Source organism: Nerophis lumbriciformis, linkage group LG08 (assembly GCF_033978685.3).
Source record: "Nerophis lumbriciformis linkage group LG08, RoL_Nlum_v2.1, whole genome shotgun sequence".
NCBI classification, from domain to species: Eukaryota; Metazoa; Chordata; class Actinopteri; order Syngnathiformes; family Syngnathidae; genus Nerophis; species Nerophis lumbriciformis.
The window spans coordinates 40,634,232-40,659,933 of record NC_084555.2 but is presented as its reverse complement, the minus strand read 5'-3'; the positions used below and the strand labels follow the sequence as shown (position 1 = coordinate 40,659,933).

The 25,702-nt window shown below is 41.7% G+C and overlaps 1 protein-coding gene across 6 annotated transcripts in view; it reads right to left on the bottom strand.

The window, feature by feature from the left end:
• The window catches only part of LOC133611807 (regulator of G-protein signaling 6-like), a 202,908-nt gene extending 180,575 nt beyond the window's left edge, over positions 1-22,333 (bottom strand). For 2 of the 6 annotated variants that reach the window (XM_061968946.2, XM_061968948.2), the window contains exons 1-2: positions 21,843-22,333; positions 14,049-14,138 (exon numbers count right to left, since the gene is read on the bottom strand). In XM_061968946.2, coding sequence (XP_061824930.2) covers positions 14,049-14,126 — 78 coding nt within the window. In that variant the 5' untranslated portion in view covers positions 14,127-14,138; positions 21,843-22,333. The other 4 variants (XM_061968945.2, XM_061968949.2, XM_061968950.2 and 1 more) reach the window with 3 other exon arrangements.
• Positions 22,334-25,702: the final 3,369 nt, after the last annotated feature.

Genomic DNA, 25,702 nt, shown 5'->3' with positions numbered 1-25,702 from the left:
GATTATTTTGCTCTTTTCGTGGGAGGGGAAAGACGAGAGAAAGACTGCAGCACAGACATGGACAGACATAAAAACTCCACCGCTACTGCTGCTGAACACTTAGCCTTGCTAATGGCTCAACACATCACTTTTACCTCAGTCTAACTCCTACACGGCCACCTTCATACTTCAGCAACACACACATCAGACATACCTTCCACATGCGGCTGTTGGATCTCCTGACAAATACGACAGCATTGCAGTGAAATCCTCCGCCTTAGTCTTAAAGCTGACAGGTCTTAGCGACAATGCAGCTTCCCAGCCAGCACACATGGAGCAGACAAGTGCTGCCTTCAAAGACCCATTGACCTAAATGAAATTGTCAGTGCTGTGGTGAATTATACAGTACTTTGCAAGTCAAGGCCACCATTAGATTTGTTGTTTCAGCAATTATATAATGACAATACATGAAGTGCACTTTATGACAGTGTTGACTTTTAAACATGGCCTTCTCTGTCTCCTTTTGTTGAGTGTTCAGCTAAACACCAATGAAAACTTGTTTTATAAACACCATGTTTTTAAACAAGTGCTCCCAGGACTGTACTTCAAAACATATAATTCAGACACCTCATGCATCCACTCTGCCGATTAGAGTTGCATAATATATAGACAATATACTAGGGGTGTAACGATTCGTTTTAACAATTCGATTAAAATCATAATTTCTGTCTTGCCTCTGGTGAGGGTGGTCGCATTTTTTTCCGCTCCCTCTTCTCCCAGTTTGCTCTCTTTGTTTTTGTCTTGTCTGAACTTTTTTGAAGCTACTTTCTTTGCGCTGTCCTCAAATCTAAACATCAGAAATGGAAATGATCCGCTGGACTCTCAACGCAATTGACGAAATCTTTTCGACGAAGAAAAGAGGTTCGGGGGAGCCTGGCTGCCCTGATGGAACCATTGCTGCGGGGTACGTGAGAGATTCCTGGGATAAATGGAGAATCATGTGCCTCTCAGTCCTTTCCATCGAGGACGTGGAAGTCATCTACCTATTTGGAACCGTGATCGCAAGGCACCTGCTGATTGGGCTGGGCATTGCTCTGGTGTATCGTCAAATTCGTAAGACGATGGCAGCCACTCAAGGAGCCATAAGGCTGTTTGTCGCAACGGATGGCTTGGGCAGGGCTGTGGGAACACAGACTGTGGCGATTTCTGAACTGAATCGCAAGATGGATCACATCATGGAGAAGCTTTCTGAAAAGGAAAATGTATTTGAATTTGAGAGCAGCCAGCATGGACGAATAGAACAGACAAGTCATTGTTTTGTCTGCTCGCGGAAAACAAACATCCTAATCTATGATTTGACTCCCTCGAATGGCCTTGACGCTGTGAAAATAGGACCAGGCTATTCTGAAAAACACACCCGGGGACACCTCAATGATGAATTGAAGTGAAGTGAAGTATATTTATATAGCGCTTTTCTCTAGTGACTCAAAGTGCTTTACATAGTGAAACCCAATATCTAAGTTACATTTAAACCAGTGTGGGTGGCACTGGTAGCAGGTGGGTAAAGTGTCTTGCCCAAGGACACAACAGCAGTGACTAGGATGGCGGAAGCGGGAATCGAACCTGCAACCCTCAAGTTGCTGGCACGGCCGCTCTACCAACCGAGCTATACCGCCCCAAATGATGGACGCTTTTGACCTCCCTCCCTCCTCAACGACACCTGGAGTCAAACTTTTGCAGATCGGCCTTAGTCTATAAAAAACATCACATCATCACACCCAAGACAATTGGGCACACACCTCCCCTCCCCCACCCCACGCCTTCACCATCGCTTGTTTCCCCTCAGGGTGATGCTCAGATGGCAGCGCTTCATAGCAGCGGTCGCCTTCCATGGCCCCAACTCCCCGCCCCTCTGTTGCGAGTTTGTCGTGATTAAATGTAACGTGTTTATGTGTGCATTGCATGGAGGTTTTTTCCCCACTCCAGACTAGGCCCCCTTAGGAGCCCAGTATAGATTGTATTTTTTTACTCATCTTTTTCCCCAGCGTTTTTCTTTTTTCCCATCTTTTACGGGGCGCCTTGTGGCGACCCATCAGCGTTCCTGTTCTGTAACCCTGTACACTGTTTGTCTAATCGTGAACGGGTTTGTGCTGAAAACAAAGTTTTGTTGTACTTGTGCAATGACAATAAAGACCTATCTGATCTGGTCTGATAATTTGATATTCGACGATAAGTTTTTTAGAAAGGTACGATCCCGAAACGAATCAGTGGATTGAAATCGATTCAGTAACTTTTTAGCAAAAAAATGCACCAGTGTGAGTGTGAAATCAATACTGGCTAATGGACACTACAGGTGATGTTTCCTATATTCCTGTTATTACACAATTCCTGTAAGGGAATTAGGTATAAATGAATTGTGAATGCAAACAACAAAGTAAACAACAATTAATGGCAAATGCATTCACGTGTTATTTAAATAAAGTGCTACCAACACTTTAGGTAGAATTAACAAGAAGAAGCACTCTCTGCTCACATTTTCAACATTCAAGAAATTTAAATGAAAGTACAGTAAACAAAATTTAAATGCTTTTGTTTTTCAACATAAAATTAATGCAATATTAATATCAAAAATAAAATACAACCAACATCTCTTCAGGTTGAATTAAAAGTTACTGAAGATATTTCAGAACATTTAACGTACAATATATCAGCAATCTATCATTTCAAACAGGCAATCAATGTGAAAATGGTTGTACCGATTCATAAAACCGGACACCAATTTACAAACTATAGACAGTTTTTTTTTTTTACTTCCACAAATTTCCAAAATCATTGAAAAATTATTCAATAACGGAATGTGTAAATACATAAACATAAGTGGAAAACTTGCAGAGAACCAGTTAGGATACAAAGCTCAACATCAGTGGCATTATTCAAAATATCAGGGGAAGTTACCAACGCAATAGATGGTAAACTTTGTTTATGGACCACACAAATGCATTTGACACAATCAATCATAATATCTTAATAAATTAGAACAATATGGCATTAAAGGACTGGTCTTGAAATGGATAAAAAGCTACCTGACCAACAGGAAGCAATATGTGAAGCTCGACAACTTTACATCAACAGAGATAGATATATCCTGAGGCGTTCCCCAACGATCAATACTAGGACCAACATTTTTCAATCTCTGTAAAGTGACAAAGGTCTTAAAGTTAGTATTATTTGCAGATGGAATGCCTGTGTTTTGTTCAGGAGAGAACACACAGAAGCTAATACAAATAACAGAGGAAATTAACAAAATAAAAAGATGATTTGACCAAAACCGAGTATCTTTGAATCTCAGTAAAACTAACATATTTTATTCGGTAAGAGCAAACATGAAAGTCAAATACAAATACCAACGGACGGAGCAGATATTGAAGTAGAAGAAACAACATTTCTGGATGTAATAACAGAAGTGGAAATCTCATATAAAAACATACAACATCAAATAATTAGAAATATTTTGACAATAAATAAAGGAAATAAGTACTGGACAAAAAAAATACTCCATATTCCATACTGCTTGCTGGTGTTACCATATTTAAGTTAGTGTGTAGAAATATGGGGAAATCACTACAAAAGTGCAATACATTCACTAACCGTGTTACAATTCATATTAATACATATGTTGGCTACAGAAAACATATGTAGCCTGAGGGTTCCTGGTTCGCCATCCTAGTCACGTCCTTGAGCAAGACACTTCACCCTTGCTCCTGATGGGTCGTGTTTAGGGCCTTGCATGGCAGCTCCCGCCATTAGTGTGTGAATGTGTGTATGGATGGGTGAATGTGGAAATAGTGTCAAAGCGATTTGAGTACCTTGAAAGTTGAAAAGCGCTATACAGGTACAACCCATTTACCCTCTTCTTAGTGCTTGTTTCTAGAAGCAGCAGTTCATCCTCAGTTCATTCAACTTCAAAAAGATATGGTTGTGAATCCTCATTTGTCCAAAAATAGTCATTTTTATTGTTTGTTACCAGGTCTGCCATGTTTAGAAAACATATAATCCAAGAGGGACAAGCAGTAGAAAATGGATGGACGCATACTTGCCAACCCTCCCGAATTTTCCGGGAGACTCCCGAATTTCAGTGCCTCTCCCGAAAATCTCCCGGGAGAACCATTCTCCCGAATTTCTCCTGATTTCCAGCCGGACAACTATATTGGGGGCGTGCTTTAAAGGCACTGCCTTTAACGTTGTCTCTCACCTGAAAAGGAGACTATTATATATGTCTCTGTTATCCATAGGTTTATCTATAACCCATAACATGGTGGCCGAATGGATATAGTCATTCATGAACGGTCAAAGAAGCGGCGGCAACGCAGTGTTATGGGCCACCTTGCAAGCAACATCCCGTTCTCATTTGCGGATGTTTTCAACAAATCCGTGAAGGATATGTTCCCGGATTCAGAGATCGCTCGCCAGTACTCAAATGGCAGAACAAAAGCTACTCAAATAGTGAAAGGTAAGTGTTTTTTTTTTTTTTTAAGTAAGCAGCAAGTACAGTACAGTTAGTAGAACGACTTTGTTTTCATTACTGTGTACCGTACTATACATACATATATATATATATATATATATATATATATATATAAGAAATACTTTAATTTCAGTGAATTCTAGCTATAAATATACTCCTCCCCCCTTAACACCCCCCAATCTCCCGAAATCGGAGGTCTCAAGGTTGACAAGTATGGATGGAACACACATTTGTTGCCAGTAGTCGGAAGTGGGCTGCTATGGAAACGGAAATCAATGCGCAGAAGAAGTCAGTCCCCGTCAGAAGTCAGTTGATTAAATTGACCAAAATACGGTAAATACTGAACATATTACATATTGTTATGAACGTGTCGGTTACTACATTATACATAGATTTGCAGCATGTATATAAAACATTGGAGGGTTTTGAAGTTGTTTTAGAGGGCTTTGAAGGCTACAACGATGACTCCCATCAGCTGCATCTTCCAAGCGTTTTTTTATCATCTTCAAAACCCAAATTAAATTAAAAGACATGTGTGTTCTTGTCTCTCATAATGATTGTGAACGATAGGCAAAATTCCCCCAAAAAGTGCAGTTCCCCTTTAAGAGGCCGTTCAAACTGGAAGTGTTTACAAAAGTACAAGGAAAAATCATTTTGAAAAACATCTTGAACTTCATTGAAAGTTAGATATTTATAACTGACTTAAATTATTATTAATAGCTGAGGTAGGCTCCAGCATCCCCCACGACCCAAAAGGGACAAGCGGTATAAAATGGATGGATGGATGGTCTGTTATACTTCATTGATGTAAATTGTGCAACAATATGAGAATAGGAACTGATCATATGTGTCAGTACTTGCTATGTATTGGAAAAGAGGTAGGATTAAATAAGCTTTGCTTCTTCTTATTCCTTTTTGGACATGTAAAGAGAAATGAGAATATGTAAATTGTATGATACTGCATAAATGTTTGAAATAAACCTAAACCAAACAAGCGAATGAATGCCTCAATGAAATGTAGCATTTTTGCTAGAGCTAACATCACTTCACAGTGCAAAGCCATTTCTAAGTCAGTAATCCTCACCCACATGGCAGCAAATAAACTAAAGCATCATCCCAGAAGGACGAGGAATACCTAAATATGCGACACTACACAGTGTAGGAGGATACAATAAGCCATGTTAACAGCAAAAAAATATTTAATTGATTTTTTTGTTATTTAAAAACTCAGGAAATAAGTCCCTGGATAGAAGAGGGCCTTCGGGGCAAAAACCAAAGTATTCCAATTAGAGCCAATAGTAGGAAATTATTAATATATTTAATTGATATTTATACACCAACATCATGTGTAATTGTCTGATTATAATTGTGATCAAAAGTGGAATCATTCGCTGATCTTGAAAATGTGAAGTATCAGAATTGGTATGTTCAATACTTCCCATGTAACTACTTGGTATTGGATCAATACCCAAATCTGCAGTATCGCCCAAAACTGAAGTTAAGTAGCCAAACAGAAGAATAAGTGCTTATTACTTTTTAACAGAAGTGTGGATCAAACCATGTTACAACAGAAAAACCTGATATCAACTGTAAATTAACAAGTAGAATAGAATTGTATTATTTTGAGAAAATAATACAACCGGAACTGATGAATATTGAATGTTACTGCATTTGTCAGCAGCTACATTAGGAGCCTTTGTGGCCCCCTTTGAAATAGTTGAATCACTTATACATCAAAAATATATTGTGGTACATATTGTTATCGCAGGAGGCTGCAATATATATCGCGATATAGATTTTAGGCCATATCACCCATCCCGACCACCAATCATCATGAGGGAGAAATAGTTAAACTGTAGGGAAGAGGTTTGTATGGCGCCATTCCTGGATGGATCTGGTGTGAGCGGAAGGTGGGGGGGTTTAATCATTTTGCAATGCAATCTGCTGAAAATGATGGAAAACGCCACATTACATAGGAACTAATGCCGTGGTCAAAGATGGAATTTCCCCAAAACATACTTGAAAGGGACAAGCGGTAGAAAATGAATGGATGGATGGATATTTTAAGATATTCAACACTCTAATGCCGAAATACTACTGCTAAAATGGATAGTGCACCCCACACAATTCATCACGTTTCATGTGTTAGGTATACTATGACAAATGGGGCCATATAAAGAACCTTACTACTGTAATTCGGACGTTTTTTAAAAATGGCTCATATAATTTCTCCTTCCATGATACAGAAAGTTTGAGGAAGTATGCGCTGCTGCCTGCTTTTCTCTAGTTAACGATAAAACAATTTCTAATTGTCAAGATGTGTACACAACATTTGTGTCATTTCCATCGTCTTCATGTCCAGCCAACTCTCTCAAGTTGCTTTTTTGGTTAATTTACATAACATGCAACTCGCCGCGCTGCATGTGTATGTCATATTGTGTTTGTACAAATTATCCAGAAACCATTGTGGCATTACTCGATTCCATTCCAGACTTTAAATTGACTATTTGCAACATTTTTAATGCCAGTGTGGAGGTAATGCGTAATTGGAAAAAAAAGAAGAAGAAAAAAAGGTGTTCATTCCTGCTTTAGAGTTGCATTTTTCGACGGTTTCAGAGACATTGACTGTGTCCTGACTGGTGATTGGATGAACACAGAGTAGACAGAAGGAAGTATGCACTTTAATTGAGACAGTTGTAGATGTTGTGGCGGGTTTTTTCATTTTAAAGTGAAAGTGATTGTTGATCGTCCACCTCCTCCTCATCAGCAACAATATTTTATAAACACACTAAAATATCGCAATCTGGGAGATTTTAACATCAGTGAGAATGTCAGAAGACAAGGGAAAATATCTGTGAATCTTCCGGAAGAGTTGGCATGGGTCTGAAGTGTTCCCATACAGCTGACCTATACAATGCAATGGACGCATACTCCCTCGATAAAAAAAACAAAACGTCTCTGCGTTGTCTCTTCAACACAATTGCCTCCACAACTCCTGCTTCTCCTCCGCCTCACGTTGCACTATGTGCATGGATATAATCTGACCTACATGCACAAACACACACGCTCCAAACTAAGTAGTAAAGAAAAAAAAGAACATGATCGAACATAAAGCGGTTATAAAAACATTTTTCAATCCATACCTTTATCCACATCTTCACCGAAATCATTTGGCTCTCTATTCTATTATGTACTGTTGTACTCTAATGGCCTGATTTACTATCCAAACACCTGTGCGCAAACAACAAAAGAGTGTGTACTATTAGTAGGGGTTGTGTTTGCAATTCACTAAGACTGTGTGCAATTGTAAAGTGGTGCAGATCGCCTTATTTAAATGAAGATTTTGCGTGTACCATCACCACGGAAACACTCTCATTTACTGCACATTCATGTTATGATGCTCCTACCTGTGGTGTTTTTGATAAGTTTTCAAACATGCAGGAGACATGTATCACTTTTTATGGGCATCTTAGCTGCAGTTGTGCAGCGCATCTACCATGACACCACTTTTTTTTCTGAAGGAAGCATGAGAGGGAGGCTGCACTTACTCCGCCCAAAACGGAGTATAAGGAATATTTTAATATACTGTATATTATGTAAAAAAAAATGAACGGCATTAAAAAGTACTTAATGACACCAAAACATATCAATTTAATTTGTTTTAATCAGCCCCTTAAGTCCTCTGGCAGTTATAAAATTATAAAATGATGGAGCTGAATATGTCTAATATTTATTTCTTTCAACCATCCAAAATGTTGACAGACACACGTAGGAAGAAGGATTCTCATCCATCCATCGTCAAGCACTGATTCTGCAGCCGTGTGTGGAACTGTCAATTTGCACTTCCTTCTGACACAAACTAAATAAAACGCAAAATAGTGCTCACAAAACAGTGATGAGTGTTAATAAATCACAGTGCGCTTGCTAAATAATCATATTTGGATCTTCTCCTCACAGAATTGTGGCCGGTTTTATGATCAGCATTTCTTTTTAGCATATTAATGAAGACAGAGACGCAAAATGGATTGCGCATCTTATTCTGCTCAGTTAACAGACGCAAGACTTTGCACACGTTTAGTAGAGCAGCTTTGTGTGTGCCATCAGGTTTGCATACGTTTTAGTACACGCAAACCTTTAGCTTTAACTTTTGCACAGGACTGCATTACGAAATGCAAATACATCAAATACACAGGTGTCAAACTCAAAGCCTGGGGGCCGGATCATTTTATGGGGCCCCCGAAAGCCTGGAAATAATGTGTCAATAAAGTACTTTATCTTTTCTTTCTAAATGTATTCATTCTTTCCCTTTTGCCTAAAAATAAATACATGTACTGCACGCAAATACATATCTTTCTACGTTTAATATTATTTAATAATGCAACAAATATCCATCCATCCATCCATCCATCTTCTTCCGCTTATCCAAGGCCGGGTCGCGGGGGCAGCAGCCTAAGCAGGGAAGCCCAGACTTCCCTCTCCCCAGTCACTTCGTCCAGCTCTTCCCGGGGGATCCCGAGGCGTTCCCAGGCCAGCCGGGAGACATAGTCTTCCCAACGTGTCCTGGGTCTTTCCCGTGGCCTCCTACCGGTCGGACGTGCCATAAACACCTCCCTAGGGAGGCGTTCGGGTGGCATCCTTACCAGATGCCCGAACCACCTCATCTGGCTCCTCTCGATGTGGAGGAGCAGCGGCTTTACTTTGAGCTCCCCCCGGATGGCAGAGCTTCTCACCCTATCTCCAAGGGAGAGACCCGCCACCCGGCAAAGGAAACTCATTTCGGCCGCTTGTACTCAAAGCGGCCGAAATGAGTTTCCTCAACCCAAAGCTCATGACCATAGGTGAGGATGGGAACGTAGATCGACCGGTAAATTGAGAGCTTTGCCTTCCGGCTCAGCTCCTTCTTCACCACAACAGATCGATACAGCGTCCGCATTACTGAAGACACCGCACCGATGCCCCTGTCGATCTCCCGATCCACTCTTCCCTCACTCATTAACAAGACTCCGAGGTACTTGAACTCCTCCACTTGGGGCAGGGTCTCCTCCGCAACCCGGAGATGGCAATCCACCCTTTTCCGGGCGAGAACCATGGACTCAGACTTGGAGGTGCTGATTCTTATCCCAGTCGCTTCACACTCAGCTGCGAACCAGTCCAGTGAGAGCTGAAGATCCTGGCCAGATGAAGCCATCAGGACCACATCATCTGCAAAAAGCAGAGACCTAATCCTTCAGCCACCAAACCGGTACCCCTCAACGCCTTGACTGCGCCTAGAAATTCTGTCCATAAAAGTTATGAACAGAATCGGTGACAAAGGGCAGCCTTGGCGGCCAACCCTCACTGGAAACGTGTCCGACTTACTGCCGGCAATGCGGACCAAGCTCTGACACTGATCATACAGGGAGAGGACTGCCACAATCAGACAGTCCGATACCCCATACTCTCTGAGCACTCCCCACAGGACTTCCCGGGGTACACGGTCGAATGCCTTCTCCAAGTCCACAAAGCACATGTAGACTGGTTGGGCAAACTCCCATGCACCCTCAAGGACCCTGCCGAGAGTATAGAGCTGGTCCACAGTTCCACGACCAGGACGAAAACCACACTGTTCCTCCTGAATCCGAGGTTCGACTATCCGGCGTAGCCTCCTCTCCAGTACACCTGAATAGACCTTACCGGGAAGGCTGAGGAGTGTGATCCCACGATAGTTAGAACACACCCTCCGGTTCCCCTTCTTAAAGAGAGGAACCACCACCCCGGTCTGCCAATCCAGAGGTACCGCCCCCGATGTCCACGTGATGCTGCAGAGTCTTGTCAACCAAGACAGCCCCACAACATCCAGAGCCTTAAGGAACTCCGGGCGGGTCTCATCCACCCCCGGGGCCTTGCCACCGAGGAGCTTTTTAACTACCTCGACAACCTCAGCCCCAGAAATAGGAGAGCCCACCACAGATTACCCAGGCACTGCTTCCTCATAGGAAGACGTGTTGGTGGGATTGAGGAGGTCTTCGAAGTATTCCCTCCACCGATCCACAACATCCGCAGTCGAGGTCAGCAGCGCACCATCCCCACCATACACGGTGTTGACACTGCACTGCTTCCCCTTCCTGAGGCGGCGGATGGTGGTCCAGAATTGCTTCGAAGCCGTCCGGAAGTCTTTTTCCATGGTCTCCCCGAACTCCTCTCATGTCCGAGTTTTTGCCTCCGCGACCGCTGAAGCCGCACACCGCTTGGCCTGTCGGTACCTGTCTGCTGCCTCAGGAGTCCCATGAGCCAAAAGAACCCGATAGGACTCCTTCTTCAGCCTGACGGCATCCCTCACCGCCGGCGTCCACCAACGGGTTCTAGGATTACCGCCACGACAGGCACCAACTACCTTGCGGCCACAGCTCCAATCGGCCGCCTCGACAACAGAGATACGGAACATCTTCCACTCGGACTCAATGTCCAGCACCTCCCTCGTGACATGTTCAAAGTTCTTCCGGAGGTGGGAATTGAAACTCTCTCTGACAGGAGACTCTGCCAGGCGTTCCCAGCAAACCCTCACAATGCGTTTGGGCCTGCCAGGTCTGTCCGGCATCCTCCCCCACCATCGCAGCCAACTCACCACCAGGTGGTGATCGGTAGAAAGCTCCGCCCCTCTCTTCACCCGAGTGTCCAAAACATGAGACCGCAAATCCGATGACACAACTACAAAGTCGATCATGGAACTGCGGCCTAGGGTGTCCTGGTGCCAAGTGCACATATGGACACCCTTATGTTTGAACATGGTGTTTGTTATCGACACTCTGGGACGAGCACAAAAGTCCAATCACAGAACACCACTCGGGTTCAGATCCGGGCGGCCATTCTTCCCAATCACACCTCTCCAGGTTTCACTGTCGCTGCCAACATGAGCGTTGAAGTCCCCCAGTAGAACGAGGGAACCACCCGGGGGAGCACTCTCCAGTACTCCCTCAAGTGAATCCAAAAAGGGTGGGTACTCTGAGCTGCCATTTGGCGCGTAAACGCAAACAACAGTCAGGACCCGTCCCCCCACCCGAAGGCGGAGGGAAGCTACCCTCTCGTCCACCGGGTTGAACTCCAACGTGCAGGCTTTGAGCCGAGGGGCAACAAGATTTGCCACCCCAGCCCGTCGCCTCTCACTGCCGGCAACGCCAGAGTGGAAGAGAGTCCAGCCCTTCTCAAGAGAAGTTGTTCCAGAGCCCTTGCTGTGCGTCGAAGTGAGGCCGACTATATCTAGCCGGAACTTCTCCACCTCACGCACTAGCTCAGGCTCCTTCCCCCCCAGCGAAGTGACGTTCCACGTCCCAAGAGCCAGCTTATGTAGCCGAGGATCGGACCGCCAAGCGCCCCACCCTCGGCTTCCGCCCAGCTCACACTGCACCCGACATTTGTATACTCTAGCCTTTAAATAGCCCCCCTTTTTTAGACCAGTTGATCTGCCGTTTCTTTTCTTTTCTCCTCTGCTCCCCCCTATCCCTTGTGGATAGGGGGGAGCAGAAGTGTAGATAAAACATGTTGAAACAGAAAGTAAGCAGATATTGCTGCCCCCCTCTTCTTTGTGGAAGGGGGGGCACAGGTCCGGTGGCCATGGATGAAGTGCTGGCTGTCCAGAGTCGGGACCCGGAGTGGACCGCTCGCCTGTGCATCGGTTGGGAACATCTCTGCGCTGCTGACACGTCTCCGCTCGGGATGGTTTCCTGCTGGCCCCACGATGGACTGGACTCTTACTATTATGTTGGATCCACTATGGACTGGACTCTCACAATATTATGTCAGACCCACTCGACATCCATTGCATTCGGTCTCCCCTAGAGGGGGAGGGGGGTTACCCACATATGCGGTCCTCTCCAAGGTTTCTCATAGTCATTCAGATCGACGTCCCACTGGGGTGAGTTTTTCCTTGCCCTTATGTGGGCTCTGTACCGAGGATGTCGTTGTGGCTTGTGCAGCCCTTTGAGACACTTGTGATTTAGGGCTATATAAATAAACATTGATTGATTGATTGATGGTAAGCGCAAACAACAGTCAGGACCCTTCCCCCCACCCGAAGGCGGAGGGAAGCTACCCTCTCATCCACTGGGTTGAACTCCAACGTGCAGGCTCTGAGCCGGGGGGCAACAAGAATTGCTACCCCAGCCCGTTGCCTCTCAATGCTGGCAACGCCAGAGTGGAAGAAAGTCCAGCCCCTCTCGAGAGAACTGGTTCCAGAGCCCTTGCTGTGCGTCGAAGTGAGTCCGACTATATCTAGCCGGAACTTCTCCACCTCGCGCACTAGCTCAGGCTCCTTCCCCCCCAGCGAGATGACGTTCCACGTCCCAAGAGCTAGCTTATGTAGCCGAGGATCGGACCGCCAAGTGCCCTGCCTTCGGCTGCCGCCCAGCTCACACTGCACCCAACCTCTATGACCCAATGTCTAATGCAACAAATATCATTTTAAAATTCCACAAAATATATTTAATCATTTACTTGAATATCTACTTGACCTATATTTTCCATCAAATTGTGCACAATGACAATAGATTGTAAGGTAATAAAACTGGGGGTTCAGTCTCCAGAATGTAACCATAAAATACAGTGATGCTGTAAAAAAAAAAACACTTTGCAATTTTAAGATATAAAAATATATTTTTCACATTGTATGTAAAAAAAAAAAAATTGTAATAAAACGTGTAGGCAATTTTGTAATATTATAATAAGACTCCTGTTTGTACATTTATAATCAAATATTATTCAGTTACAAGCGACCCTCTGAGGGCAGCCACAACTGTAATGTGTCCCTCAATGAAGAGGTTGACACCCCTGATAATAATTACACAAGACAAATATTAATCTTCGGGGAATACGGCATCCCCATCCTTTCAAATCTAATTTCAATAAAGAAAAAAAAAACAGATGCAAATAAAAAATGTTTTAAAAAATCCTGTTAATTGTCAGCTTTGACTGCTGTTGTCACACACACGAGCACACACACACACGCGCTTGACACACAAAATTACAAATATTCCCCGCAGGCTGCATCCTGACAAGCAAAAAACCGCCTCACCAATACGCCGCCTCTTGGCGTGAGCTGCGTTACATAATGAAGCCACATAATCAGTGAAGAACAACAGCAAGTGGGGTGGATCTTCTGCAGGCACACTAGAGAAGAATGTGGCGAATCGACAACATGACCCATTTACAGTAGGAGGACTGCAGGCTTTCGGCTTACGTGTGCAAGGAGGATTTATTCTGCTTGGTGAGGGCTGACGCAAATAGACACAATTGGCGTCATCAAACAATCGTAACAATTAGCTTCCACTATTGCTCAGCCTCCTCCATCAAATGGCAGTAATGTTAGCATGCCTTGACAACGCCTCTCAGCGACCAGGCCTTATAGCTTAAACACTGACCAGTGACCAGTGATGGAGACAATCCTTGGTTGAACACATCACACCACAGTGTTAGGATCCAGGCAGATACGGTCCACTGAGTCGTTTCCATCTACAGGTCAGTGAACGCCCCACCACCATGTTGTTCATTGGAAAAATGCACACAGCCTTGCCTTTCTGTAGACAATCATGTTTGGGGAGTCCTCGTCCGGATCAATGACCTCGGCCCGCTTTTTGGATCCTTCTGCCATGTTCACCCAAACCTGTAAAAATAGGTGCCAAATGAACATCTATCTCGGGTGCCATTATGAAACAAGATGGTGATCAAGACAACTTACAGCAGGAGGAACACAAAACAACTCCAAGACTTGACTAAAGTAAAGGGTCTTTACGAGGCAAAAGTGAGAGGCAGCTGATAGGGAGGTTCAACAACAAACGGCCAACACAGGAGGCAAATGCCACACAGGTGAAACTCTTATAGAGAATGAACGTGAGTTAAAATCAATACACTAAATTACATTTTATATTTATAGTCAAAAAACAAATTATTGCCATTGTGTCAAAGAATAATGTGTAATATTGGAAAAATACCTCAAATGAGGTGAATAAAAGTCATTGTGTTTTTATGATTGTGGTGTTGTTTTTTGCAACATTACAACTTCACTGCAGTAAAATTACAACGACATGAATCAGAAGAATTAAACTGTAATTGTGTGACTTAAACAATTACATTTACATGAATGTTGTAATACTTGGAAACAAAGAAAACAAGAGTAGTATAATTAAAGCGTAATGTAGTAAACACGTTCATTTAAATTACCTTGGACACTAGAAAAGTAGCATTTGTTACCTGTCCCTGCTTCCTAAAACTAGACTCTGTCACAACATATAATACTTGAATTCCTTTAGAAAAGTTTTGATTGTCAGTGGCCTAGTGGTTAGAGTGTCCGCCCTGAGATCGGTAGGTTGTGAGTTCAAACCCCGGCCGAGTCATACCAAAGACTATAAAAATGGGACCCATTACCTCCCTGCTTGGCACTCAGCATCAAGGGTTGGAATTGGGGGTTAAATCACCAAAATGATTCCCGGGCGCGGCCACCGCTGCTGCTCACTGCTCCCCTCACCTCCCAGGGGGTGATCAAGGGTGATGGGTCAAATGCAGAGAATAATTTCGCCACACCTATTGTGTGTGTGACAATCGTTGGCACTTTAACTTTAATATTTGCATTACTCTTTATCTCAACAATATTTTAAGTATATTTGATTTATTTTTAAAAACGATTTAGTTCAAATTCACATTTAAAGGGGCCTTACTATGAAAAACCAACTTCTCTTACGGTACCTGCTGTGTGTATTAGCTCTGCGTAAATCCCGAAAATGTCAAACCCAACAATGGAGGCATGGAGGTGGTATTTATCAAACTATCTTGCCTTCTTTCATACTTGGTGAAACGAGCCATTTGGAATTTGCCCAATTGGGGAGGTTTTTCCCATTAATTACGTCAGTCCTTTAGGTCATGTCTTGGGCTTTCACTCAGTCCTGTTGTGTGTAAACTTTTGAGGACTAAGGCTATATATCACACAACAAAATGTGTTAGAAGTGAAACACTGAATACTTTTGTGGATGCACTATAAGTATTAATGTGTGTAAACTGTTATTAAAAAGTGTTAGCATTAAGTTCAATCATATGACGTTTACCTCTGATCTCCCCTCATCAAACCCTCTCATCTTAATTGCTTTGGCTGCTCATGGATTTATTTGTTTTTTAGTTGCTATTATTTATTCATTTACGACCTCATGATCACTTTCTCTCAGCTGACATTTTTTCAAGTCTGCGTTGAATTAATTGCACTTTAACAAAGGATTTTCATAACCGGGCCTCATGCATAGACTTTGCCACCCAGGGCTCCTGTGAGTATTATTAAATGGGTTAAAGCCTTTGTTAGTCCTTTAATCATGCAGTGTCGACACAGGGGTGAGGGGGTTGGATTACGTGTTCTGCACACGCTCCTCTTTGCTTCCTTCTTCAGCACGTATGACAGACTTTCTTTTATCAACTGAAACTGTAGCAAGCGCAGGTTAATGAACTGGTAAGGTAGCGGCATGAAATAAATAAACAATCATGCTTAGCTAATTTGTTAACAGCAACCTTAAAGGTGAAAACTTGTGTAGTTCTTAAGGTGTTTTGAGTGTCATAGAACAGGGGTCCTTAACCTTTTTGACCTCAGAGCCCAACTTTTCCAATACAGAGGGGTCCGGGATCCACTCAACTATTAACGATGAATTCATAATCCTACTCTTGATTTTAATTATATCTAATAATTATATCGAACCTATTTATAGTTTAACAGTCTGATTACAAAAAGTAAATACTATTCAAATAAACTGCAAACGAAGGGACTCATTAAAACTGATGAAAAATAAAATGCACATACAATTACGCAGTGCTAAAATAAATACATTCTAACTATATTAATTATGAATAATTATATATATGTTTTTTTCATAAACTGCCATTAAAATAAAAGTGTAAATGAAAATACAGTTTCACCGCTTTAGTCATCATTTTTGTGCTTAAGAAACTTCTCTATGGCTATGGCTCCAGACCATGTTTGATTTTGTCATTACTGCCACAAGTGGTGGAAAACGTGTATTACAACTAAGTACTACTGCGACAGAGTCGTGTATAAAGAGTATGGCCAACTCGGTTTCAGGCGATCTCCTCAATGATTGGTCAAAAGGCACTCACGTGACAACAGGGTGTCATGAGTACTACCAACTTTGAGGTGATGCTATGTGTTTGCGGTGTTTCCTCATAGTTTTTTGGTGTGTAAAAATGCCCTGTTGTGCAACATGGGGCTGCTCCACCCGCGAGAATTGTGGAAAGCTTTTACATCGCTGTCCCCACAACCCAGAAAGAAGACAAGTATGGGAAGTGAAGATTCGCCATCAACACTGCAGTGTCACCGATTACAGCGCCTTATGCCAGATAAACACAACGTCTGCATTTTGTTCAGTTGAGAACACACAGAAACTAATACAAATAACAGAATAAATGAACAAATTAAAGAGATGGTTTGACAAAAACTAACTATCTTTGCATCTCAGTGAAACTGCAATAATGCAATTCAGTAGCAGCAAAAGAGAAAGTCACCTTGAAGGTAGAAAAGCGCTATACAAGTATAACCCATTTATCATTTACACACAAATACAAATAGACGGACATTTAAAGAGTAAAATAAACCACATTTTGGGTGTAATAATAGATGATAAATTTAACTGGAAAGCGCATTAAATATTTACAACATAAACAACATAAAGCGGCAAGAAATATGTCAAAAATAAATAAAGCAAATATGTTCTGGACCAAGAATCACTGCATATTCTCTACTGCACACCAGTGTTACACTATCAGAGTTATTATGCTGAAATATGAGGAAATAACTGGATATGTACACTTATTCACTTATCATGTTACAAAAAAAGAAGTAGAATAATACATAATGAGTGATACATACAGTGATTACAAATACATTGGAGGCAGCCACCACAGTTGACATACTTCACACGAAAGTCATAATTTCTCCGTGATTGTTGGTCCAAACTTAATAAAGATTTTGGCAAAATGAGTGTAATCAGTACATTTTTTAATCATCTGTATATTTTTGTACATTTATTGTTTAATATTATTGTTTATTATAATAGGTGTGTGTTAGAGTGCCTGTCACGAAACAGTGCAGGAATGTAGCAGCAGAGTGTGTCAAATACGGCCGCAAAATTATACTTTCACAAAGTAAAAGCATGTTTTATTGTAAGTTTATGAGCTGGACTATATGTTATATGGACGTATTGTTTTGGTTTATTTGGTCAGAAAAATTAACATCAAAACAACAACAATTGCATGTATTTAGGCGCAGTCGCACACGTCCTTGGTAGCAGTCATGGCGTATGTTGTTTAGTTGGCCATACTCTGTTTATAAACGACTCTAAAACATGGCATAGCCGTGTACGACCAACTCACTTTCAAACTGGCAACAGCGGAGGATGCATGTGCATGTACGAGCCAGTCTGCCCCACAACATGAGGATAGAAAAAAAATAAGGAGATTAGTGACTACAGCACAAATTACAATGGAGGACTCACGCAAAGCACTTTGAAAATTTCTACTGTACCATATATGGAGCTATCCACTGCTGCACAATTGGAAAAAATGTCACCAATAGGGCAAATTCCAAACGGCTCATTTGGAGGAAGTATGAAGGAAGGCAAGATTGTTTTATAAATATCGTCCTCCATTTCAAATTGTCGAGACTTAAGCAGGTCCTAAATACACAAAAACAGGTACCAGTAAGGAACAAAAATGTTGGTTTTGCCTAATAGATCCCCTTTAAGATTGTTTGCAACATTTTCAGTTGTGTTCCCTAACCTACATTTAGCGGTGCATTGATCAGAGAGAAGCAACTTCCTGCTGCTGTACTGAAATCATCAACTGGTGAGCTGCTTTCCCGCTTTGGAGCTTGTGAAAGTTCATTCTAGATCATAAATCATGCCTCTCACCTGGATAGTAAAATGATGTGGACTTAAACTGAGAAGTTAGTCAACTTTAACAGCCAATTCAGATTCAAAATGACGGAAAGACATGCGAAAGACGCTACACCACCCACCTTTTTTTTAACCTTTTGCAAGAATTATGAGACATTCTTCATATAAACAGGGATATATCAACTTCCTATCAGTCTGCATCCCAATGAGAGCAGACATTGTACGGTAAGTGATGTTTTATTATGTTTGTTGGCTCCCATGAAGTCAGCAGTGGGCAGTAATCAGTGATGTTGTCGGAGGAAAAAGTGAACGTTGTGAAGTGTTCATGAAATGAATGTGCGGCTGTACACTTAAAATGCCCAAAATACGTAAATATTAAAATGTTTTTTTGAATGTGCGTTACTACATTACTTTTATACTTACAGCGTGTATATAAAACCTTGATGGAAGTGTTTGGATGTTTTTTTAAGCGCTTTATAGGCTGAATAGAGAGACTTTTGCGCTCTTTTTATTTACTACTTAGAATGAATAAATAAGGATTTTGAACAATAGACATAATTCGAAAAAAAAAAGTGCAGTTGCCCTTTAAGAACCTCCCCCTTTGACTTTGGCTCCAGATGTCTTCTGTTTGTTTGATATTGCAAAATACTGCCACAAGTGTAACAGTTAGAGATGCTACCTCAGTAGAAGCATTTAAGTCCCATCTTAAAACTCATTTGTATACTCTAGCCTTTAAATACATCCCTCTTTTAGACCAGTTGATCTGCCCTTTCTGCTCAGATTCGGTGACCACAGATTATGCGCTAGCTGTCCAAAGTCGGGACCCAGGGTGGGCCACTCATCTGTGCATCAGTTGGAGATGTCTCTGCACTGCTGACCTGTCTTCGCTCAAGATAATCTCCTGCTGACTCTACTATGGACTGGACTCTCACACTATTATGCTTGTTCCACTCCACGACGGGTGGGTGTCCCCACATCTGCGGAACCCCCCAAGGTTTCTCATTGTCATCCCATTGGGTTGGGTTTTTTCTTGCCTTGATGTGGGATCTGAGCCGAGGATGTCGTTGTGGCTTGTGCAGCCCTTTGAGCCACTGGTGATTTAGGGCTACATAAGTAAACTTTGATTGGTTGATGATTGAAGTGTTGGAAATACGGGCCACAGCTGTGAAATAGATTTTGGTGGTCCCTTGTGGCTCAACAATGGTTAAGGTAAACTGATTTAGGTCAATAATATGTAGACTTTACTTGAAAAACCAAACCAAAAGCTTAAAAAGCTGCAAACTTGAAGCACAATGTGTTTGGACTTATATGGTACGTTAATGCCATGTGGTTGAAACCCAATCTCTATGACTTTTGAGATGCACTTTTGAGGTTCTACTGAACAATAGTTTGACCTGATAGAAGCTTGAAAAAATTAATTATGTGCCTTTTCCTAAAGATTTTGGTTGAGTTCCAAAATGTACCGTACAGTCATTTGACCTGGCAAAGAGCAGCAGCTTGAAAAAAAAGAAAAGAAAATGTGAACGTTCCTATGTGATATGCCACGAATTCCGAATTGGACAACTTTTAAAGTGTTTGAATTTTGAAATTCCACTGTAGTTTGACCTGATAAAACTCAAGCAGCTTGAGAAAAATAACGATATTAGCTTTTTTGTTGCATTCCAAATTGTACTTCACTGTCGTTTAAATCAGTGATGCACAGCATATTGAGAAACTGAAAGACAAAGTGTGTGTATTATACAACGTACTAAGCTAAAACACTAACTTTCACGGTATTTGATGCAAAATGATGCAGTTTTATTTTCTATGGTGGTCAGTAGCGTGGTCTTTTATCATATGCCAGTGTCTTTTGGTTGAATTTCACAACTTTTTTGGACGTTTGAGACGATTTGACCGAATTAGAAAATAAATTGAGAATTTGAAATTGAGAAAATAAAGATAGAAATTAAGGGTGTCAAAACCAAGTAAAAATTTGGATGATGTCGTCTTGCATCTAAAATCTTTGATATAAGCTCCGTTACAAGCAGTCCTTCAGTGTGTTTACCTGTGCAAAAAAAACATGGTGCAGTTGTGCAGGCCGGTGTAAAATATATTACATTTTCAGCACAGACCCGTTCGAGAGCAGACATACATTTGTACAAGGTCACAGAATGGGTGACTGATGGGTCGCCACTAGGGCAGCGCCCCGTCAATGATGGACCACCAACGAAGTGGATGAGTAGAAAAAAGTATATCCTATTGGGGAAGGAGTTCTCAGTCTAGGGCCAGGAAAAATAGATGATAGCTACGATAAGCACATATACACATTACAACACGGAAACCACAAGACTTGCAACCGCCTTCGCCTAGAGCCAAATGTAGCTTACCACCATCAACGTGTGACTGTGAAGTGAATGAGTGATGTGTTGTCAAGTCTCACTGTAAAGCACTTTGAGTGTTATATAAACCTAATCCATCACTCATTATTATTATGATATTATGACAAATTGCCTATGCATTTAATTATACATATTTTTTACGTACAAATGGATAACTTGTTTTAAGCTCATAAATCAGGGGGACAAGATAGATGGATAGATAGTACTTTATTGATTCTTTCAGGAGAGTTCCTTCAGGAAAATTCAAAAAGCCGATATTTAAGTATTTATTTTTATTTTAACCAAACAATTGTTAATGTAATGTTTGTTACATGCTCAGATAATATTAACGTTAAAAAACAGTAGCAAAAGCAAAGCAGTTTTGTTGTCAACATTGAAAGAAGGAATACTGTAGTAAGAAATACAAAGTGCTTTATTGATGCACATTATTTTCAAGCTTTCGCAGGTCACATAAAACAATATAGTAGGCCACATCTGGACCCGAGCTTGGAGTTTGACACCTGTTTGATTTTCGGCCCTTCTGTAGAAGATTACAACAGCAATTCAACCTTTAAATGTTTGTGTGACTTTTGAGGCAAACATTTCTTCACAATCTTGTTTGAATTCCAAATGGAAAGGCATAACTTGTGAGGCGCCGCTGTGTTTGTTTTAAAATCTATCACAGCACATAGTGAATAAGCAATATTCCCTCTCAGCACGCTTATTGCCACCAGTGTTGCATGGATGCAACACTCCCCTCCGCCCCTTGGCTGACACGCCTGGTGTGCTCTTTTAGGAGACAGCTCATCTCTTCCATCGCCTCTGGGGCCGTATTGAACGGCAGCTGTATGGATGGCGTAGCACCTGCCTTCCAGGAAACAATAGTGTGCCCTTAGGTCCCCTTGTGAGTAGGACAGCCGTAATTCCAAAGAACAACTTACAACTTCCCCTGCACATAAAGCTGCCCCAGCATGCAGATGAAAGACACTAATTGACAGCTGGCGTCTAAGTGAAGCAAACTGACACTGACATGACAATGGAAGCTGGTGGTGCTGACACCTCCTTTACCTTAGAAAGCAAACAGTGGCCGGTCCAGTCCACTCGACTCTCTTCACCCGCTTGGCTCCACTCTTAGCAACAAGCAGCAGGCGGGTTCATGATGGTGGGATTGGCAAGAGAAAGGAGGATGGGGGAAGAGCGAGAGGGGGGACCCGGTTGAAGGCTGCAGTATCTTCCTCCTCCTTCTTCGTCCTCACTCTACACTACTGTAGTCCTCGATGAGGAGATCCTCCCTCTCCTCTCCTCTCCCTCCGTCTGCTTGAGCGAGAGAGTGTGTGTGAGAGTTGCTAAAGGGGGAGGGGTGAAGGAATTAGAGAGGGGGTGTGTGTGTGTGTGTGTGTGTGTGTGTGTGTGTGTGTGTGTGTGTGTGTGTGTGTGTGTGTGTGTGTGTGTGTGTGTGCGTGTGTGTGTTCTTGTATTTCTACCCTTCTTGAGACATCAACAAGGAAAAGTATGAGGACCAGTGAACAAGTTCGGACCGAAATCATGGTCCCAATACAGAAAACCATTGCATCTAATGGAGAATGTCTCATTTGCACCCCTGGTGGTGAAATCTATCAAAATGAGGGGGGGTCAAAAAAAGAAGGGATTTTTCAAATGAATTGTGTGTTGGTTTTAAAAGTGCTCTCCCTCTGGTCAACATATGAAATAACAAGTGTGTGTAAAAATTCCGGTTGCGGGGAGTCTCTGGGCCCCTCGGCCGGGGCGTCCCGCCTTTCTGCCCGTGTGGGGTGTGGTCTCACGCTGGCTGTACCCTGCTTCTCCCGTGTCTTGTTCTCTGCCGGGCGCGTCTGTCTGCGGCCTGCTGCTGGCTCTTCCAGGCGCCACGGTGGGCCGGGCTCTGGGGTTCCTGTCACTGGCCGGCCTGGCTGCGTGGGACCGGTGGTCCCTGGTTCCTTGGGCGCCACACCTGCTGTTTGTGGGTTGGGCTCTCTGGGTGGCTGGGGCCTTACTCTGGCTCCCACACACACAGGGAGTCAAATATATTGTACATACAAATACACATATACTCACATAACCACCGTTATTCATACATACATAGGTACCTACGCTCCCACATACATACACAAATACAGTACATACCTACATACTCAAAGTTCGTACATCCACCCGCACATTCACTGTACAAACATACACATACTGTACATATACATTCACTGTACAAACATACATATACACTTACTGTACATATACAAGTACATATACATACATACACTCATGCACATAATCACGTTTCATCAAACATAAATTAACGTTGGTACCCTAGGGTAAACTGGGTAACACATGGCACACTGACAAAGCCTAACCTATTTTTACTATAACAATCTACAAGGTTAATATAGCTTGCTTCTCTTTCATCCCCTCCATTTTTCTGCTTTCTTTTGTATCTCTAGTTATCATTACGTATATGTATTGTTGCATTTGAACAACTGTATTGTTGATAATAGAGGTAAATTATTGGTATTGTTCATTATCAATAGCGCTATTTCTATTGGTATTTGTATTGCTCCATTTGTAGTGTAAAAATGCTCTTTGTCATTTCTGTATTATTATTTATTTCACTAACTGCTTCTTTGCTATCACTTTTACCATCATATTTGTACAAATCGTATTTGCTGATGTTGCTCTATTGTTCTTGTTCTTGTTGTTGTTATTGTTGTGTTTGCTGTTGTTGTTTTTGTCTCTCTGTCTTATCCCCCTCTTGTCCCCACAATTTCCCCCTTGTCTTCCTTTTTTTCTCTTTCTATCCCCTCCTGCTCCGGCCCGGCTGCACCAAATGATAATATAAATACATTTAATAAAGTCAAATACAAATAAGGCAACAAGAGAAGTATCCCACACATCTCTTTTGTAAAGTAAATTTGTACAGCCGATATGGGCATCTACATCAAATATATGATTTGCCTGAGAAGCTGGACAGGACAAAAAAATAAATAAATAAATACAAATAAATTTAATTCGAAGTGCTTCCCCTCTGGCCAACATATGTAATAACACTTGTGTGTAAGATATTGAAATACGCCCCGTTTGGCCAAAATGTATTAAAAAAAATAAAAAATAAAATATATATATATGTATATATATATATATATATATATATATATATATATATATATATATATATATATATATATATATATATATATATATATATAGACATACTGTAATAAATTGAAGTAAATAATGAAGATTAAAAACCAATTACAAACAAAACAATTCCAAAAATAAATAAATTAACTAGAAGCAGTCTTTTTCTCACAATGTGTCAACTTTTTTCATATAAAATTGGGAACAATTTCTCATATTATTTCTGTTTCTGTAATATTGCAATATTTTCTCGTAAAATTATTACTTTTTTATGTAAAGTTTTTACTTTTTAATGCAAATTGGTGACATTTGTCATATGAAATTCTGACTTTTACAGCAATTATGCCAATTTTTGTGTTATTCTTGTAAAATAGTTAAATGTTTTGAGTAAAATTCAGATTATTATTATAATATTGCCAACATTTTAAAGTTTTCTTATAAAATTGTGACTTTTGTCGAGTAAAATTACTTCTCTTCATAAAATTGCCAAAATGTTAAGCTTTTTCTTGTAAAATTGCGACTGTTATTGAGTAAAAGTCCAACTTTTATCATAACATTACACAAATGTTCAGTTTTTCTTGTAAAATTTTGACTTGCGTTGAGTAAAATGACGACTTTTATTATAATACTGCCAAAATTCTACGTTTTTATTGTGAACTTGTGACTTTTTTCTTGTAAAATTCCAACTCATTTTTCACAAGCTTTTTTATATTTGCATAGTATGTATATATTACTAATGTTGTAAATACAAATCTTTACAAGAATGTGTGTGTGTGTGTATGTGTGTGTGTGTGTGTGTGTGTGTGTGTGTGTGTGTGTGTGTGTGTGTGTGTGTGTGTGTGTGTGTGTGTGCAGCACACACACACCATTGTGAGACGCTCAGACATAAAAGACGTATCACTAACTCGTGCAATGAGAGGAGCTGAGTGTTGGACCGACCACCGGCTCATCATAACCAGGCTCCGGGTGCAAGTACGCCCTGCTATCCGTCTTCAAAAGTCAGGGAAGAAGAGGCTTGACTGTATCCGGCTAGCAGATCCTATGGCTCGGGACAATCTCCGTCTCTCTCTGGCCAAAAACCTGGAAGACATCGAGCATATTCTGGAGAGTGATGACTCCATTGACGCCAAATGGACCTCTATCAGCTCCAGGCTCTATGAGGCAGCATCCCAATCCATTGGCTATAAGCGCAGAAAGCATCAGGACTGGTTTGATGACAACACAGCCACAATAACCACCATGCTCAAACACATGCACACAGCACGCAATGCTGTACTCAACAACCCCACTTCAGCTGTACTCCGACAGCAATGGCAAACATCCAGAAGGGAGGTGCAGTCAAAATTGCGTGCCCTGAAGAATGAGTGGTGGATATCAAAGGCAGCTGAAATACAATCTCATGCCAAAAAAATTATATGCACAACTTTTACGATGCAATGAAAACCATCTACGGCCCAAGAAACTGCGCTGTCTCCCCGCTAAAGTCTAACGATGGTACAACCCTCATAAAAGACCAGAAGCTCATCACCAAAAGATGGGCAGAACATTTTGAAACTCTGCTAAATCAGCCCGCCCCAACAGACCCCTCAGTTCTGGAGGAACTACCTGACTACCCAACCATCCATGACCTTGACCTTACACCAACCTTTGGAGAGGTTAAGAGTGCAATAAGGTCTCTGAAAAACAACAAGACCCCTGGTCCTGACAGCATCCCTGCAGAGATCTTCAAGCAAGGAGGCTACCTTTCGATCCGTGCCCTTTTCCTTGTCATCAGCAAAGTG